The following is a 21,617-nucleotide window of genomic DNA, read 5'->3' on the forward strand; positions in this document are numbered from 1 at the left end:
ATTGGTTACAATAATCTAATTAAAACTGCAACAATAAATAATTCATTTGGATTGAATGATATAAATAAAAAGATTATTACTGCTCCAAAATTAATGGAAGGTGAAAAAAATAAAAAACACATTCAATCAACAGAAACTAAAACTAATAATATTAAATTAAATAATGATTCTAAAATAAAAGATTACAATACATCAGAAAATATAAAAACTGATAATATTCAACATGATATAATTAAAAATGATAATGATAATAAATTCCATGAAAATACTAAATTAGCTTTAACTTGTATAGGAATTCTTATAGGAGGAATATTATATTTTAAATTTTAATTTTTTTATTATATTAATGGATGTAAAAGGTGGAGAAGATATTGGAATAGATCCTTTTGATGAACCTTACATAACTGATGAACAACCACCTGATTTTAGTGAAACAAGTTTTAAAGGCGGTAATGAGCCAGGACGTAATTCTAATTTAAATACACCTGAATTTATTGATAAAACTCTTTCAAAGATAAGTATTGAAAATGAAGTACCAGAATTAACAGAATAAGAATACAAATATAATGAAATTGCTAGTGATTTTAAACCAATATTAAAAAGATCTGGTTTCAATATACCAAATAAAGGTATGGATAAATTAGTAAAAGATTTAAAATTTTTTAGATGGTAATTATTATTGGAAATTGAAAGGCGACTATTATTTTAAGATTTCAAATCTTAAAAGTAACGATAAAATAATAACACAATCAACTTTTAATTTATTTAAACCAGATAGAATTAAGAAAATCATTAATGATGTTATAACTGATGTTACACAAGAAGAAAGAGATGATAATATAAAAGAATTTAAAAAAAGAAATGATTATTTTTTTGAAGATAATTAATGAAAATTTAAGACAAAAAAAAATTCTTAAAGAAGTTATTAATTCCAAAACTAGTAAACCTAATTCAAGAGAAGTTCAAACTGAAAAACTTTTACCGAATGGATTAATTGATGCAACAGATCAACAATTAGAAGATTTAAATAATATATTTTCTGTTGAAGCAATTAGAGAAATTAAAAGTATAAGACTTGCATCTGATAAAATTGCGCATGATAAAAGTATAAGAGATATTGAAATTAGAAATTTAGAAAAAGAATTAACTGATAAAAATAAAGAAATAGAACAATTAAAGTCTGATTTAGATCATCAAGTAATTGATGAAATAGAATATAGGCAAAAAGAATAACGTTTAGAAAAAGAAAAAGATGATTTAGAATATAACATAGAATTACAAAAAGAAGAAATTAAATTATTGTTAAAATCATATGATTATAATATAAATAGATTAAAAATAACTTTTAAAGATTTGTTGATAAAACCAGATTCTAAAATATCATTGAAAGATAGAATAAAGTTATTATTTAAATTAGAAGGAATAACAATTCTTTCAATTCTAACAGCTGTAACTATGTTATTTACAACAATTGGTTTAGCAATATCAAATTCTTTAAAATCTACTCCTACTCCAAATAAACCAGATAAACCGCCGAATGATGATAATTCTATACAAGATAAAGTTAAAGATGGTTTGAAAAAATTAGCAAAATATTTATGGGAACTATCTAAAAAATCTGCTGCAGCTTTACCAGGAATTATTGCGTCAACTGTTGGTTTTATATTGAAATCTGCTGGGAATATTCTTAACTTTGCTGCTGAACATATTATTTTATTTCTAATTACAGTTGTAAGTGCTATTATTTTTGGGTTAGTGAATATGATATCAAAAAGATATCAAGAAAAAATAATAAAAAATAAATAATTAATTTTTTTGTTAAATAAATGAGTGGGAGTTATATAAGTCCTTCTAAGATTTCTAGAATATCTAATGCTATTAAAGCAGAAAGATCTCATCATATAATTACTCATAATCCTTCAAATATTAATCCCGATGAAACTTTATATGTTAGAATTCCTAGATTAACACAAAATACTTTTTATGTTCCAAATAGTATTTATTTATCAGCTGATATAAAAGTAACTGGTCATGATAATAATTATGTTGTTGATAATGTTGGGAGATATTTGATTAAAAAATTAACTATAAAGATTGGTCCAGAAACAGTTTTCTCATTAGATGATTATAATTTATTTATGCATTATAAAGATTTATGGTTAACTAAAGAAAATAGAAATAATATGATATTTCAGGGTATTCAATCGGAAAACCATAATAAATTAAGATCAGGAGCTAATGACGCAAAAGTAACTCGTGCCACAGATAATTTGATTAAAAAGATTTATGGAAGCAAATATAAAATTCCATTAGACTTTGAATTGAAAAATAATAATGCACCTTTATATAAATACGCAATTCAAGAAGATATTATATTTGAGATAACATTTGCTCCTGTAAATGAAATTGTATTATCTAGCGTTGTTAAAGATATGGGTTATAAATTATCGAATATATGTTTAGAATATGACACAGTAACTAATGAAAATATTGCTAGCACAATTCAAACTCAATACAATCAAGGATTTTCATTATTATATGATTATATTGATAAATTTAAAACTGTAACTATTAATGCAAATGATGAAATAATTAATGAGAATATTAACTTCCCAAGAAGATCTATTAAAGGTATATTCATATTTTTTACCATTGCAACATATACTAATGGCGCAATAAAGGTAGATAATTATTATAATCCTGAAATAACAAAAATAGAAATAACTATCGAAGGAATAGCAAATAAAATATTTTGTCAAGGAATGAGAATGATAGATCAGTGGCCAGAAATTAGAAAACATTTTATGAATGAAAAAGTAAAATCATTTGAAAATTGTAATATTAATCAAATTGATTATTATACCGGCAATAAATATGCATTATGGTTAGATTTTAGAACAACAGAGGATGATTCATTACATGGTTCTGGAAAAAAATTACAAAACACTAAAGATGGAATACAATTATTCATGACAAAGAAAAAAGGAAGCCTAAATTTCAAAATGCATATTCATATTATATCTGACGCACAATTAAATATTGTAAATTCTCAATTAGATAGTATTCAATATTAGAAATATAAAGTTAAAATTAAGGATATATAAATGGGCGGTAAAAAAACTCCTAATACTAAAGAACAATATTTAAGAAATTTATATTACAACCCTGAGAGTTCGGTTGCTTATTCTTCTACCAAAAATATATGGCGTCAAGTAAAACAAGATAAATTAGATAGATAATCCCACAAAATTTAGTTAAATATATAGATATAAATGAATTTATGTTAGAACAACCAACATACACAACACATAAAAAAATTGTTAGAAAATATAAAACTCGTAAAACTATGGTAAGTTATGTAGATCAACAGTGGCAAGGAGATTTAATTGATATGAAAAATGTTAAGAAAGATAATGATGATTATTGGTGGTTATTGAATATAATTGATATTTTTAGTCGTTATGTATGGAGCTTCCCAATTTATAGAAAAGATGCTGTACAAACATCAAATGTTTTGAGAAAATTTCTTTCGGATGATAAACTAAAACCAGAAAAAAATACAATTTGATGATGGAAAAGAATTTGATAATTCACTTGTTCATGAACTCTTAGACAATCATAATATTAAATATTTTTCAACAAAATCGGATAAAAAAGCGGCAGTTGTTGAACGATTTAATAGAACATTAAGAACAAGAATGTGGAAATATTTTACAGCAAATAATACTTTTAATTGGATTGATGTTTTACCAAAATTGATAGAAGGATATAATAATTCTTATCATTCTTCTATTGGAATGAAACCTATTGATGCTAGAAAACCTGAAAATGCTGAAATTGTTTGGAATAATTTATATGGAGCATTTCTTGTAAATGATTTTGGTGAACCTAAATTTAAAGTTGGTCAAAATGTTAGAATTTCTAAGTATAAAAAGATATTTGACAAGGGATACGATCGAAATTTTACTAGAGAAATATATAAAATAAAAAAGGTAATAACAACAAAACCATATGTCTATAAATTAGAAGATTTAGATGGTGAAGAAGTTGATGGCTACTTTTATGAAGAAGAATTGAGTTTAACTACTGAAAATCTAGAACAAGAATATAAAATTGAAAAAGTATTAAAAACAAAAACTATTAATAGAAAAAAATATTCTTTAGTTAAATGGGTTGGATGGCCAGATAAATTCAATGAATGGATATTGTCAAGTAAAATTAAAAATATATAAATGAATAAGGAATTATTTATATTTGAACCTCATAATATGTTAATTTCTGGCGTAACAAATTGTGGAAAAACTTATTTCATATTAAATTTATTAGAAACTGTTTATAAAAACTATTTTGATAATATAGTATTATTTTGCCCAACATATGAATTTAATCAAACTTATGATAGAAATATTACTAGAAATAATAAATTTATTATATTAGATCCTAAAACAGTAAAAGAAAATTTAGATAATTGTATTAAAATAGCAATTGATATTTATAAAGGATCAAATACATTATTTATCATAGATGATTGCGCAAATTTACATGATTCAAAAGTTAGAGAAAGTGAGTTATGCTATATAGCTTTTTCTGGCAGACATTTTGGGATAACAACTTGGATTTTGAATCAAAAATATAATTCAATTGTTAAAGACTTTAGAGAAAACATTAGATTTCTAGTTTTATTCTACAATAAAGATAGAAAATCGATGAAAAATGCACTTGAGGAAAATGATATTATTCCACATGATTTACATAATGAATATATGGATAAGTTGAAAAATATTAAAAGATCAAAATTACTATTTAGATTACAACACCCATTTAAATATGAATTTATTTAAATTCAACTGGCTTGTTAATCTAGTATATTTTTAGTTACATTCTAGTTGAATTCTAGTTATTAGTAGTTGGAACAAAAATCAACTAGATTTAACAATATTTTAACTAGCTTGTTAATCTAGTTTAATTCTAGTTACATTCTAGTTGAATTCTAGTTATTAGTAGTTGGAACAAAAATCAACTATATTTAACAATATGTTAACTACCTTGTTAATCTAGTATATTTTTAGTTACATTCTAGTTGAATTCTAGTTATTAGTAGTTGGAACAAAAATCAACTAGATTCAACAAGAAATAAATAAAAACAACAATATTTCAACTAGCTTGTTAATCTAGTTGAATTCTAGTTACATTCTAGTTGAATTCTAGTTGCAACATCACAACTAATTTTTTTGTTATATAAATGGTAGGTGAAAAGAAAATAAAATCTAAAAATGGTGATGTTCCAATTTAAAAACTTTAGATGATTTAGGAATAACAGAAAACAAATTAATTCCAGATGATGGTGCTTTAAATAATGTTACAACAAATAATAATTATGAATATTATCTTTATTGTAAACATCAATTAGAAATATTAATAGCATCTGGAAAATGTAAAAATTTTATCGGTAAAAATTTAACTTATAATGAATTAGATACAATGAAATCAGATGAAATTATTAGATTATTTAAGATTTATGAAGCCGCGAGAACAGCTAGAATTAATGACATTAAGAAAATGCAGTAAAAGGTTATAGTAAATTATGTAATTATATACTACCAATTGAAGATGAAAATAGATTATATGCTGATTTAAAAAATGATTATTTAGTTATGACTGAATTAAATAAATGGATTGGATATTTATCATTTCAATTAGGTGGATTTATGACATTATTATCAACTGGGGTTATAACATTTTCAAATATTGAAAGTAAAAATATTTCTATAATAAATGAGCGAGGTGGAAGAAGTGAAGAAAAAACCGAGATCACAGAAACAAATTGAATGGTCTCGGCAATTAGGACTTAAATCACAAGAATATAAAAAAGCTGTAAAAGAAAAAATAAGTAGTAAAAATGTTAATAAAAATAGTGAAAATATTGTTATTTCTACTCCTTCTAATGATAGAATATTTGATAAATGTCTATATTTTACAGTTGGATTTGTATGTGTATTCATTTTGATTGGGTGTAATTGGTATAAGAAATCAAATAAAATTCATGATATTAATAATTCTGAAACAACTGCTATCAAAAATGAAAATACTTCTGAAATTCCAAAATTGACAATTAAAAAAAATGAATTAATATTTTAGAAAAAAAGCAAAAAAAATAATTTTTTTTAATTAATTGAATATCTCTACTTTTGTCTATCTATGCGGAGCAATTAAATTGTCCAGATAAGTCATTTCGGATTCTAAATATTCATTATTTTTATTAATTTTTTTTTTAAATTTAATCAACAATTTCTAAATCATGATGGCCATCTTCATTTTTTCCATGATAGATTATTTTAAATCCTTCTAAATCTTTTAATTCCTCTGTACTCAATGAAACCCATTTATCAGGTAAAAATACTTTAAATTCTCGCGATGTACTAACATTACAGTAGCTTAAATTCGCTGATACTTTCTCTCCATATTTAGTTTTTATCTTTTCTAATTTCAATATTTTATGTTCAATTTCTTTTGTAACATCAACTAACTTTTTTATTTCAAATTATTTTTTTGCTGGTTTTATTCAGTTATTTATTGTTGCTAAGAATGCTTTTCAATCTCCCATTTATAAGGAAAACAAATTACTTCTGGTGATGAGTGGGGATTACTTCCCCCTGTATATAACAAACACGCTATTTACCGTTCTCACCCAAGCCTCACAGCATCTATTTATCTGGGCACAGTTGACACGCAATCACTGTACTACAGTAATAGCACACGCGTTAATAACCGTTCTCAGTAGAGACTCACTGTATCGATCTAACCACGCGCAGCTGTTGTTACGCGCACTCACTGTATATGTGTACCACAGAGCAATCGTCCGTTCTCACTAGAGCCTAGCTGTGATGAGTGGTGTCTCATACTCAATTGAATTATTACTTGTGGTGATGAGTGGTGTCTCCTCTCGTCCTCTGATCTGAAAGCCCACTTTCCCAATTACTGATAGAGCCTGATTTTATATAAAAAGTTCCCTCCCGCGCCTGTTCTATAAGTGTCAGGTTGAGCTTTTTATTTCAACTTATTTAAAAAAAGTAATAAAAATAAAATTCGCCCGCCCTCGTCACTTTCCAGAAAAAAATCTGATGAGAAACTAGGGTATTTCTTTGTGTGGCCTTAACGGCTTTTGAAGACCAAGGATTTTTGAGTATATTATAATTTCTTTTTCAATTTCTGCTATTTTGTTAACTACATAATCCAAGACTTCATTGGATTGATGGGATGGTAGTATTCTACCACAGCAATCATATAAAGGATGCGCCTCAAGCATTTGCACTTGATCCACTCTAAGACTGCAATAGTGTTTCACAAAAAAATCAATTTTCATACATTTACATACATGCACGCGCAACATAGTTGAAGTGAGAACAAAAGGACAATGAAGATGTATAATATTTGAAGTCAATATTTATTGGGTATGCCTGGATATTATTAACTAACAATAGCATTGGCAAATATGAACATGACGTTCAAAAGGATTGAATGCAAATGCATGTCCAACTACATATGTATATATCTGAAAAATCTGTTTATCTTCAATGTATTTAGTTATTTCATCATAAGTCACATTGACTGGGTTCCCAGCCTAAAGACCAACCAAAATTCAAGGCCATTAGAGAAAAACTTTTTTATGGCAATATGGCCTTGCTTCATCCATTCAAAAACAACCAAAGCAGCGTTAACAGGGTTGATTGTGCCATTGCTGACCCAAATTCACTGACATTCACTGCCATGTTATGCCAAATTAACAGCAAACTACAATAACTTAAGAAATTGCAAATTTTCCAGCCAGTGACCAAATGCCCACACTAATGGGTTCTTCTAAAGCACGATACAGTCAACCCCGCATAAGTCGCCATCGAATTAGTCGTATCATAACATATCTCGTATAATTAAATTGGTTCCTATTTTCTTCTTCGTGTAACCTTATGAAATTATGCTTAACTCGTACTTCATAAGTCGTATTTTCACGTAAGTCGTATCAATTTTAGAAGCCAAATCGTCTGGTTCCATTCAAAATACCTCGCGTAAGTCGTAGCCCGATATGCCATAGCAGCATATAAATAAATTGCCCATGGGCAAAGTGTGGTTTACCTTGAAAGCTAGAAGTTGCTTGGGGTAAGGGCATTGTTTGAAAAATCTTTTTAATTCGTAACTTCAAAGTTCTACAAGTTCAAATATTGTATTTTATCTTTCTTAATGGATTATTTTGTAGTCAAATAAGACCCAAAATATACATTTGTTTACGGTCCACATCCAAAATTTCGTAGGGTACAGGTAGGCGCGGCATGGAAACTACTTCATATTTTCAAAGAAATATGAAATATGATATGAAAAAATATTCAAATTAAATTCATATGATGTCACATATCAGAGGGTAGCTGAATGTATGACCGAGGTAGCTAAAAAACCGGTGCAGTAAGAAATCGGCGTATTAGATCGTTTTAAATCCTGGAATTTACCACTACAATATTCAGACCTCGACCTATACCTATAGTTTGCTGCTTAGTATTTTCAGGTCACAAGAAATTACAATTTATTACAAATTCTATCAAACAGAAAACTCAGCGATCATCTTCTGCTGATGAAATGTCAAACGCGCCAGCAAGCAGCGTTACAGTATCACTATAGTAGTGTATACTGTACGCGCGTGTGTTGTGTGTGCAACAGTCTAATCTAATGATTTCCGCGCGCACGTGGAGGCCTTGTGTAAGTGAATGTTCGCTTACCCTTCAATGTCAATCAAATCAATCACCGCGTATTAAAATGAAACAATACCTATGGCGGATAATAATTACATTCTCACCAGCAATGAGCATTTGAAATTCGCAATTAGACGGCACCTAGTCCAATGAAACGGTCGCCATTCTATGGCTTTCCCATAATTATTTTAGTAGCGCCGGAATTCCCCGTATATCCCAAAAACAGCCAATCCTTTCGCTCGTAGAGACAACGTCCCCCAATCGAGGTCATTGCAATTTTATACGCGAGAGCTCAGAATTTTCCCGCCAAAAACAGTTTTTCGTAGAATTTAAACAATGTTGACCTTGTTACGGAGGTTTGTCATGCCTTCAATCGCATCGATTAAACGTCGTTTAAGCCGAGAACCAATGAAACAAATGTTCACATAATGAACGTACCGCGATTTTACATGAATTGGCTCAATGCCAACTTTATATCGCTGACAAAGGTAAACCAAAAATACGCTACAATATTGTCAGTGTAATTTTACGATGTAATTTTCTTGTGACATTGTCTGGGTGGTGCACGTGGCAGCTTTAATTGATTGATTGAGCGATATAGGATCTATTCATGATACGACGAACCATGCTGGAATCTGAACGTCGTATATCGTTTTTTCACGGGTAATTCGCGGAATTCGTATAAAACCACGACTTATAAATAACTCGTAAAAATACGACTTACACGTAACTCATCCATCATGTAAGTCGTAGCAAAAGCGTCAATCCCGAGGACTACGACTTATGTAGGGTTGACTGTACTACACAATAACGAAATATGAAACGATATTACGAAATGCTTAAGTACGAAACGAAATAGGTACGAAATGCTAAACTACGAAATGAAATGGCCATTCTTTCGTGGGTCCTGCAAAAGTATGTAATGAAATACGAAACGAAAACGTAATTTTTTCGCTACAGTTATGGACTCGTGGAGCTGGCTCGAACATACGCACCCGGTCTAGTGTGGCAGGGTTCTGCGCCATGGCCGAGTTTAGCGATATCATCACGTTCGAACCCCTACCGGGGGAGAATGATCTGTGCATGCTCACATACAACGTGAAGGGACCTATTGATAAATTACGCGTTAGAGAACAAAGTGTGCTTTAAAACATATCCTGCGGTGTTAAGGCTTAAAAATTATACCTTGTTTCTCCACTGTGCTGAGCTTAAATGTTGATCCGACCGGCTGCCTATCTGCCCTGTACATTTATTTAAAAACAATGATCAGACATACAATAACAGACCCAGCAGCTACAGAAATGACAAAGGCCAAACTATTTTTTTGGAATTTGCAAAGGACCCAGGCCGCTGCGGAGAAACAAGGTATTCAATTTTTAGCCTTAGGCTTATTATTGTTTCTCCTGGAAACCCTCAATTTGAATTTACGCTATCAGGCGACTTTCTGGTTCCCTAAAGCGAATTATGTTATTTGATCCACGATGGAGATGGAATAACGACCACACACTATAGATTCCGTTGTATCAACTTTCAGACCGACTCAAAGTGTCACCGTTGTATCAACTTTCAGACCGACTCTAAGTGTCAATAGGCTAAACACCTTCCAGAAGAACAAAAATTCTTGTATACTTTCAAAACATTATTTACATGTACATGTACCGCCAAAATGTAGACAGTCCCGAGGCGTTAACGAGCTTGAAATATGACCATTTCGTTTCGTACTTTTCGCACTTCTCGCAAAAGAATCAACATTTTGTAATTTCGTTTCGCATTTAGTAGTTTCGTAATTTTGCTTGATACATGTATATCGTAACTTTGTTTCACATTTCGTAATTTTGTACTTTAGCAGGACCCCACACTGATGCCTTTAAAATTAGTTGAAGTATGGATTTTCCATCAAAAAAGAGGGTAAAACCGAAAATTAAAAAATATATCTTAATATAAATCCCGACGCCATTAAAATGGAATTGGGAACATAGATTTCAACTTAATGATGATCATGAATATACATAGTAGTGGTTGTTCCCCAATGACTCAATTATGACACCTTTTATGCATGCAACATAGGCCTACCAGGATTGAAAGAAATCAAAACAATTTACCATGCATTAAACCTATAGTCAAACCCTTACCAAAAATGTCCATCATAACCATCATAAATCTACAGCTTAAGGATCAAGTAGCGCTTAAATAGTTTTTGTTTTTAACGATACAGTGTTTACAGTATCTCTGATTAGCCATAAATTAGTCATATATTTATCCCTCACTTCGTGCTTATAGTTCACATACAACCCGCAGTGGCGCTATTTATGATGTTATCTATGACAATCATCACAAGCACGTGTGCGCGCCAGTACGCTTAGCCTATGTATAATCGATCACATAAACATCGTTTTTACTGTATATAGCGCTACTCACTAATAAACGTTAACCTTGTCATATCCAACAGTAGCAACAGTATACAATGGTAAGAGTTCAAAATTCAAAGCCACTTCTAAAATGATTAATTATCCCATGAAATGTCTAGTCAAATAACTGTAAACTGTGAGCTGAAATTGCCGATTTAAAAATTGTATTTCTCAGTAATCTTTTTTGACAGCATTTGCTTTGTAACATTGAATGAGTTCAAAATGAGGATTTTGACAAATTAAGCGCTACTTAAGCTTTAAGTTATCATATTCCAGTATGATTATTTTAGATTTTTACATTTGATGAAATAAATCTAACTTGAATTTGTGAAAATCACCAATGGAATTGATTAGTTAAGGATAATCATTTAATGTTGTGACAATACATTAACGCTACCAGTTGTACAAGGGCCGATTCAGGGGGGTGGACTGGGTGGACTGGGTGGACTGGTTCGACCCTTTAAAATTCGAATGTGCCCTCCAAAGTCTGAAAAAAAGTTAATTTTTCGCTAAGTGAATTTTCAAAAGACTAAAAATAAACTCATATGGGCCCTGATAAGGACAAGAAAAGCCCCTCTGATTGTCCTAATTATCTTATGATCATATCACTATTATCGGACAATACCTGCATTCCAATGGGAGACAAATCCTTGTCAATGTAAAAATGAACCCCTCAATCGTCTGTGTTAGAGCTCACCAACTAATCCAAAGGAGCTGGTGACCTCTACAACACTGTTTACCTTGCAGATAAGGAAATTGGTGAGCAGTGTTGTCATATCGCGGAATGACGAAATCGCGGAATTTTTTAAAAACACGGAATTTCTTCACTATCACTATAAATAGTAAGCGGGTTTTCCCACGGGGATACCTGGTGTCGAATTGCAGTTTTATCTGACATCATTTCATGATATCGTTCACTGGCTGCCAGTTACCAGCTGCAGCAGCAGTCAGAACATAGCCGGACAAAGAGATCGGCACCATGGCAAACATCGGTTATCGAAGTTAATCGACTTTTTGCGATCTTAGTAGATTTGAGCCTTAGTAGGTTGGGCCGTATGTAGTTTTAGATGGCTGCAAACGTGAAATGTGCAACGAACTAACATGTACAGCGGTTCCGTAAAAATCATTTTGACAGAAACCGCCGTCTAAAACCGATACGTTTTTTAGTCCCACGGAATCAACACGGCGAAGCAACTAAGCAACAGCTTTCTCTTCACAAATGACGGAGTTAAAAAAGATACCATTTCATACATAATGTTTAATATCATTCAATTTTTATTAACTCTCCTCACCACACTTGCATAAATCCAAATTTAGATGCACGAGACGCAATAAAAACCCAAAGCAAGAATATGCATAATGTGTATCAAATGCCTACGTAGGTTCTCCATTTTCTCGTTTGAAGGTATCGTTTATTTCTTGAGTGATGACAGTAATAGATTATCGCATCGGCCTACCAGGTACCGGTAATGAAAACATGCGCCCGGTGCCTTGGCCAACAAGGGGTATCCCATGGAAAAAAAACACGGTTACTATCTTGAGTAAAAATGAAGAAATTCTGTGTTTTTGGAAAATTCCGCGATTCCGCGATATGACATCACCGATTGGTGAGCTTTTATGTTTGTTATAAACCTTCATTAAAGTGAATCATTCTGGAAGCTTCAGTCAAAATTTAGATGTCTTTTTTCAATTGCCATTGACGAGGAGTTGCCTCTCTTCTTTACATATAAATTCCTCACTAATCCTAGATATACCATTATTATCAATGATCCTAGATATACTATTATTATTATTATTAATTGTGAAAAGTCTCTACTTATATAAAGATTGTGACACAGTCGGCGAATCAACTTGGGCTGAATATTGCATAACCAAATGGAAACAACCTGTATTTTCTAGTTGGCAAATAAATTTGCTAATCAATAGCTTGATATCATCACCAAATTTTAGTTGCTGATCACTTAATCTGCCAACATTACAATTCCGCTGAATGAATACATACATTCCTCATCATTTGATCGCTGAATCTGTGAACCAAATTTACTGACTTAAGTCAACCTTGGTCTCCTGATTTCAATCTCAGGCAAATTAATCACTGATAAAATTTGCTTAGTCTGTGTCACAAGCTTAATTAAGAGATCATTAAGCAGATTAAGCTAATAAAACATCAACATATTTTGAGAATCCCTTTCTCAATCGGATTTACATCGATAAATCAGCACACAGATTGTTAAGGGCATATCTTAAAATTTTATTTCACCAAATTACAAATCAAATCACATTTTCCATCAGAATATGATTAGACTAGACAAGTTATTGATGGTAAAAATTTAATAATCCATCACCAGTTTAGCAGGGAGTCTATGTATATGTTACAGCTACACAAGGAAACCAGTTACATAGAGGCCTTTTATTCTTATAACTGAGCTTAGTTAAATACAGTGGAACCTTGTTATAACAAACTCTGATACAATGATTCATCGGATAAAAGAAATATAGAATTTCATCACAAGAAAGAAATTCAATTAATTTCATATATAACGAATTATCGGTTATTACGGACATATTTTGTGGTCCCGTGAAGTTCATTGTAATGAGGTTCCGCAGTAACATTGGAAAAGTAAACATCAGGACAGCCAATACTTTTAGGACTTACAAGATAAACAAGTCATGTAGAAGTCAATATAGTAATATCAATTGACAGGTGCAGGAAGTATTGAGAGGGGAGGGGCATGTTAGATTGTGGGTATATAGAGATATACAGAAAGATGGCAGAATATGGATTGGCTAGGTTATTTCATCAAATTATGCATGGACACTACTATGATTTTCCATGGAAAATATCGGAGTCTGATTGCTTCATTTCATAGCTCTACACTTCATTATATTTATTCTTACAAGAATTCAAGGTTGCACATGTGTATGGCAACAGATAAGATCAGGATTATTGTTGTAAATTAACATTCATCTGTAGTGCTGTTTGCAGAAGTACTTTTATTCCAGGCATGAATGAGCTTATCTCGGAGAAATTGCCTTGAGATACCATCTGTGCATGAATGGCAAGGCCATTAGCATAATTAAACTGCTGGATAGCCTGCACTATTTGGTGTAGTCCAGAAGTCACGCTAGGGGATAACTGAAAAACAGAGATTTTATACATTAAAAATGGTGAAAACATAATATATGGGGAGAGAAATCCCACAATAAATGACGCCAAAAATGAACAGTTCTTAAGTAAAATGACGTTGGAAGTTATTAATGATGTCACCTGTCATCGAATCCAAATAATGCAATATTCTAATATACTATAACTTTTTTCTATATTTCAACTATTATTTTCTATAATTGTCTCGTTTCAATTCTGATTTTCACAGAAGATCTGTCAAGGTATATGTTTTAGACATCTTCAAAATTTAGCTAAGATTTATGCAACCAGGGACCTTGAGACTTCATCAAGATAATCGGAAGTTCCAGTTCGGGAAAAGGAACAAGTCCCGCCTCGCTGGGAAGGCTGGATCAATGTATCTAAACGTATCAATTACAGTTACATGTATAACAAATATACACTACTTGTCACCACTTGTGCTAGTAGAATTTGATGCTGTCTTAATTCTGAAAGTAACGGTTGCTTTCTGGGCTTATTTTCTTAAAGATCCGCATGAGCTGAAACTTTTCACTGGTAATTCCTTTTGAGATTTATGTTTGATGCTCTATCCAACCATTCCAGTTTCAAACTGCACATCACTGAATACCTCTTAAAACCAGATAAATAACAGGCACAGCAAAAACTTCACGGAGAAGGTAAAAATGGTTGTCCAACTTATTCAAGCTTTATGAAATATTTTCAAAATTATTGCAATATAAAATCTCTCAATGAAAAAATAACATTACACAGGCCTGATTATAACATATCATGTCATTAAGACAGATTTATTTTAATGTTACAATAAAAAACACGGTGCCCATGGGCACTGTTAGATTCAGCACAGAAGTTAGTGAATTGAAGGAGTTAATCATATCAGTCGTACAAGACCATACATTGGTTTAGTAAGGTGCTCTATCAGCTTATACTTGACATAAAAGGAAATGCATGTTAAGGTAATTAGATTTTAAATGACAAACAGTTGTTTATACAAGGAAGAGAAGGTAACCCATTTTAAGTAGGCCTAATAGATTTTGAAATGAAATACATACAATGTGGCGATAACAGAGTGACACATAGTGAAATTAACCCAAATCTAATAACGAGTTGATGTGTCTCGATAATAATTGGTTAAAAACCAGTATTTAAATTAGTAGATGAATTGGATTTCGAAAGTTTACATATTAGGGCTGATTCCACTATGTGTCTCTTATGAGGCTTGTTGCGGATATCTATTTTGTGTTCTTTAATACGCTGACTAAGATTACATCCCGTTTCGCCGATGTACACCATATTACAGTCTTTACATGGTATCTTATAGACCATGGACTCAATTAGCTCACTGTTGGGTTTACTTTTGGTTAAAACATTAGTGAGTTTGTTATTGCACTGAAAATCTAGTGTAGATGGTGCTTAATGTGGATTTAAAGCGTTCCAAAGTAGGTAAATACGGGATTATGATATTCTTTTGAGCTCGGCGTTTTGTGGTCAGGTCATTACATCCAAAGAGAGCAATTCAGGCTTTGAAATGTGCTTTGTTCAAAATTTTGTCTGGATAGGCTAGTTTCTTGAGAGCAGTTCTTATATGTTTCATTTCTTTATCTAAAAACATTTGATCACAAATACGTTGAGCTCGAAGAAATAATCCTTGGGCTATTCCAATTTTGATGTTCAATGGAGTAAATGAGAAAAAATGAAGATAGGCTTCAGCATTAGTCAGTTTTCTATATACAGAGAATTTCAAATGTGTTTTGAAATTATGAATGAGTACATTGAGAAACGGGATGCAGTTATTTTCTTCCCACTCGAAAGTGAAATTCAAAGTAGGATATAAAGAGTTCAAATAATGTAAGAACCCATTCACATTAAAATCACGGGAAACTAAACAAAGAATATCATCAACGTAACGTCGCCAAATTTTCGGTGTAAAGAGGAAGAATTTCACTTGCGACATGTTCCAAAAATAAACCAGCTAGAACAGGGGAAAGTGGATTCCCCATAGCCATACCAAAAATCTGTTCAAAAAAGTTAGAACCAAATTGAAAATATAAGTTTTTTGTACAAAGTTCAATTAAGTCCAAAAGACAATCAACCAGTATATCAAAATGAAAATCTAAAGTAGGTAAAGTAGGTTCTAAGAGAACATTAGTGAATGAGCTAGCAACATCAAAAGATATAAATTTATCATGCCCAGGAATAATATCTTTTAAACATTCCAATAAATCCTGGTTATGACGTAAAGGGGCATTCGAAAATGAGCCAAGAACCGGTGAAAGAGTTTCAGCCAAATATTTAGATAGTCTATAGGATGGTGAATCACAATTGGAGATGATCGGTCGAAGCGGAATTGATGATATTCTTTGTTTATTGAGTTGATGAGATCAAGTTTATTAAGTTGATGATATTCTTTGTTTAGTTTCCCGCAATTTTCCCGAAAATGGGTTCTGATGCCGCCGAGTGCACCAAGGGAGTGTACCGATTCAACCGGCTAGTGAAACTCGACCATCACTTCCGAGAGAAACCGGACCGCGAGGCTCCGCGTTTCTGTCTGCCCAGCAGTTGGGCCCCGGATACAATAGAACCAGTAATCGCCGAATTCTGTAATGACGGGCACGAATTGGCTCAACAAACCAGGGATATGCGTCGCGTAAATGATAACCTCACTAAACTGGAACGCAAAGCCCTCCAGCAGCTGCGTGACAACACTAATATTGTCATCAATAAGGGTTCCGCCACGGTTATCATGGACCGCGACGACTACGTCCACAAAGCCATGCGCCAACTAGCTGATCTCGAGTATTATCAGCCACTGCCGCAACCGATCTTGGAACAGACCGGGGAAGAAATCTGCGAAATCATCAAAAATATGGCTCGACGAAAAATCATCCCGCTAAAGACCGCCGAATATCTCTTACCGCCGGACAATCCGAAACAAAGGCAGTTGTATCTGCTTCCCAAAATCCATAAAGAACGCGAGAAGTGGATGGTACCCGACTGCGTACCACCGGGGAGACCGTCTCCGACTGCGGCCCCGAAACCTACAAAATTTCGGAACGGATCGACTACTACTTGCAGCCGATCCCCCGGAGTCACCCGTCGTACTTCAAAGATACCAACCACTTTTTAGATATTTTGGCCGGCAGACAATTTAGCGCTGATGCGTTACTCGTCACCATGGACATCGATTCGCTATACACCAACATCTCCAGCATCATCGCCAGCATCCGAAAAGCTCTCCGAGATCACCCGAACCCGGGATGCCCGGATGCCGAGCTGCTGAAACTACTCGAAATCAGCCTGAAGAAAAACGACTTTAACTTTAACAGAACACATATCTACAGGTAAAAGGTACCGCAATGGGTAAGCGTTTTGCTCCTTCTTATCTATATCTTTATAGCCGAATGGGAAAAAGAAGGTCTGTCCAGAAGCGAACTCCAACCATCGCTATACGCTTGGTTCATCAATGATATCTACATGGTCGGGAACACGGCCGCGAAACGTTGATGGAATTCATCAACGTCCTACAAACAGTGAGCTGATCCATCAAACTCAAGTTTGAAATCAGCAACACCAGCGTCAAATTCCTGGACGTGACCACTTTCCAAGGCCCGCGATTCGAGGCTAGTGGTACAGTAGACACCAAAGTCTACTTCAAACCAACCGATTCGCATCAATTACTACATCGATCTTCGTTTCACCCTAAGCACATATTTTCCGGTATAGTTAAAAGTCAAATTCTCCGGTTCTGACGCATCTGCAATAATGATTCGGACCTACACGCAGCGTCTGGAACCGTCCTTAAAGTACTCAGAGGTCGTGGCTACAAATACCGCGAACTGCGACACAAAAGCCAAGCTTTACAGCACCACGCCGAGCGTGATCAACGAGAACAACAACGGACCAACGAACCCCCGAAAAAGCGTCTACCGCTTATCGTACCTCACTCCGGAGCCAACTGGACCCTAGCCCGTAACATTCGAACCAGATTTACCGAACTGGCTACGGCCACCGGCCGCTCGGACGAGGTAACCACGGTTACCGCCTACACCAAGCACAAGAGTCTCAAAGATCTCCTAACCTTGTCGCAGCTGAAACCCACGGAGCCACCCCCTCCCCGAGTCCCCTCTTCATCGCATCTTAACCGAAATACTTCCGTTGTTTCCAATTCTTCTATTTCCAGGTCTACTCAAAGAACTCCGTCATCCGACGTCGAGGCACCAAGAAATGCAGAACACCTAGATGTTGCATGTGTCCACTCATCCGAGAAACGACCGTTTGCCGCAGCCACAACAAAATGCACGCGATCCGCAGCACAATTAATTGCGCGACCCGTGAAATTGTATACTGCATCGAATGCACCAAGTGCAACATGCTGTACGTCGGCCAAACCGGAATGTCTCTTCGAGAACGCGTCACACATCACGTCTCACGCATCAGAACGAAGAATTCGACTCCAGTCTCGGACCACTTCAACCAGGTCGACCACACCCGCGAACACTTTCAGGTGTACGGTCTCCAACACCTACCAGGCTCGACGAGACCGATCCGCGAAGCAGCCGAACAAGACTGGATGCGACGACTCGACACGAACACGCCCCTAGGTATCAACGTCCTGTAGACCGCCTCACTACAACAATTAACTCATACTACTTTCTTTACAGGGATAACCCGCTGCCCGTGCACTAGTGGGGTCTCCAAACCTTCGGTTTGGTCCCCTTACCTCTATCTCTAAATCTAACCCTTCTCCTACTACCAAATTCTAACCCTAAACTATCCCTAACCCTAACACTTCTTCATACCCTTAAAACTAGCTGTCATGCCTATTCATTTTTATTAAATTTGTGCGCAAGCAATGATGTCATCGGCGACCTTGAAATCGCGCGAGGTGTAGGTCGTGTTATCACCCGAACCGGAAGGTAAGATATTCGTCCTGGAACTAAAAATAACCACGATACCGCCGGTTCACGTGAACACCTGCTCATCTCTGCAGCTAAGCCAATCACAGAGGAGTCTTTGCTTTCTGATTGGCTTTTTAAAACAGATATTGTTGCGTTCAGATTTTTGCAAAAATAGCTCATATAAATTTCAACGAGGCCCTTTTTCAAAATTCAGCTTCATAGGGGTTGGAGAATGGATAATGCTCTAGTGAATGATTTGTATGAATATATGCTCAGTTGCACAGTCACAGAGCCTCAGCTCTGGAAACCATGTCATTTAACCTGCTCCATTTGTATAGTAATAGGCTCAGCTTAGGGCTGGCCTAAAAATCTTCACTTTCACTCAAGTGAAAAATAAATAATGCAGACATATATCCATGCACGGTCGGCCAACATACAGAGAAAACATCGTTAGTATACATATGCCTTTAACGAAAATGACCGCATTTAAAAATCGATCGGGAAATGCTTTTATGGCCATACCAATCTCATCCTCCATCGACAGGGATTTGAACCTGATGGCATCGAGATTGCCACCGTACGAAACCCTGCCACACTAGACGGTGTGTGCAAATACACGTGCAGCTTGGATAACGTAATTATTAGCCAATCAGAAATCCTGTTATATTTTAGCCCCGTTTTTCCCATTTATAGTCCTTCCGTGAAATTTACCTCAGCAATTACACAACGAGCAATCTGATTGGTGTGCACCGCGTCTAGTGTGGCAGGGGCTGGTGCTGTGGCTGAGTGTAGCGATGCTATCAGGTTCGAATCTCTGCCTGGGGAGGATGTACCATTCATGTCATTCCTTAAGATGCTGGTAAACCAGTCATCATCCTCACCCCCTATTTTTTCAACGGATTTGCATTGCTCTGAGAAATGATTAAAATTGATTGAAAAGGCGGAAATCTGCCGATCAGCGGAAATTTATCATCCATGGTAGAATGGGGAAAATTCATTGAAATTTTGCACATTTCCTCACAATACTTCTAAATAGCTTAGAGCTGATGGACGGAACTTGCCATATCAATTCCAACACTTACCTCCCTCATAATGACAAAATATCAACTGTGCACTATTCAGTAGTAACAATTTGTGCCACCAAGAGCTAACAGAAAGTTGAGATCATTCTATAAGGATCAACATGATTGATGAATTGACGGATGGCCACGGAAAGGTGGAAGGAAAATAATAATAATCACAGAGAGACAAGGGGGTCTACTTTGAAGGGAGCAGAAAACCTAAATAAACACGAGTACTGAAAATTATAATACTTACAGCAGAATCACGCAATTTATCATATAATGTTTCTAATTTTCTGCAAACGTCTTCTAACTTTCTCTTAAGATGCTACAAAATAGGAATTGAATCAGGCATTGAAACAAACTTTTATCGTGAACAACAATGTCCTAATACCTTATTACTACATGAGCTTTATATTAGGGGGTACTATGGTCAGCCTGTAGTATTTCAGGGATCCCAGAGGGCCTTCAGCAAATCTGCGGAAATTTCGGAAGTTACAAAAAGCTAAGAATAAGAAAATAGAACAAGTCAGTATCATGGCAATAAGTGTATAATTATGTTTTCACACCAAAGGTCAAAAGGTCGAGCTCACAAAATAAAAATAAATTCTCACCGGCTCGAATTTATTTTCATTTTATTCACTAAACCTTTCAACCTTTGATTTGAATCCATAATTATACACTTATTCTAATATTTATATAATTTTAATTCTTATAATTTTAAAATAGATAATGAAGTATATATATAAAAATATTAAAATTAATATTAACATACAAAAAATAAATATTATTATAAATTATAAATATATTATCTAGTGAAGAGTGGGAAGAGAAAGAAACCAAGAATTCTTAAAGAATCTTAGACATCTCTTCCCTCCCCTCTCTCTATATATAAATGGTTTTAAAAAAATTATAAATATAAATTGTTAATCTATGTATAAGTAAATTAAAATTATTAATATTTAGAATCTATTTTCATTTTTTATCAAGTAAAACATATAATTTATCAATTATTATATATTTCAATTTTTAATTCTTTATCTTCCCTCTCTTCTCTCTATATATAAATGGTTTTCATGATTATTTCAATAATGATTAATCCATCTATATTTTCTTATGTATTAAAATATAATCAGGGTTCATAGCCTCCAGGCCCAACTTAATTCAAGTACTTTCAAGGACCTATTTCAACAAAATTCAAGTACTATTTTCTGAAATATACCATATAAACACTACTATTTAAGGCGAATTTATTGCAATGAAAATTCCTTAAATTGCAGAAATTTAAAAGAAGTACAAACGCAAATCATCATAAAGAAACATCCACGCGTAGCAGAGTACTTGATAACTTTGGAATCTTTCAGCTTTAT

General features: G+C 33.7%; 1 protein-coding gene across 1 annotated transcript in view; it reads right to left on the bottom strand.

Moving 5' to 3' along the window:
- Positions 1-7,439: 7,439 nt before the first annotated feature.
- The window catches only part of LOC141903491 (protein transport protein Sec31A-like), a 232,773-nt gene continuing 218,595 nt past the window's right edge, over positions 7,440-21,617 (bottom strand). Inside the window, exons 27-28 of the mRNA XM_074791612.1 lie at positions 20,504-20,575; positions 7,440-14,282 (exon numbers count right to left, since the gene is read on the bottom strand). Coding sequence (XP_074647713.1) covers positions 14,091-14,282; positions 20,504-20,575 — 264 coding nt within the window. The 3' untranslated portion in view covers positions 7,440-14,090. The remainder of the gene's footprint in view (positions 14,283-20,503; positions 20,576-21,617) is intronic.

The sequence above is a fragment of the Tubulanus polymorphus genome, chromosome 4 (assembly GCF_964204645.1).
Source record: "Tubulanus polymorphus chromosome 4, tnTubPoly1.2, whole genome shotgun sequence".
Taxonomy (NCBI): Eukaryota; Metazoa; Nemertea; class Palaeonemertea; order Tubulaniformes; family Tubulanidae; genus Tubulanus; species Tubulanus polymorphus.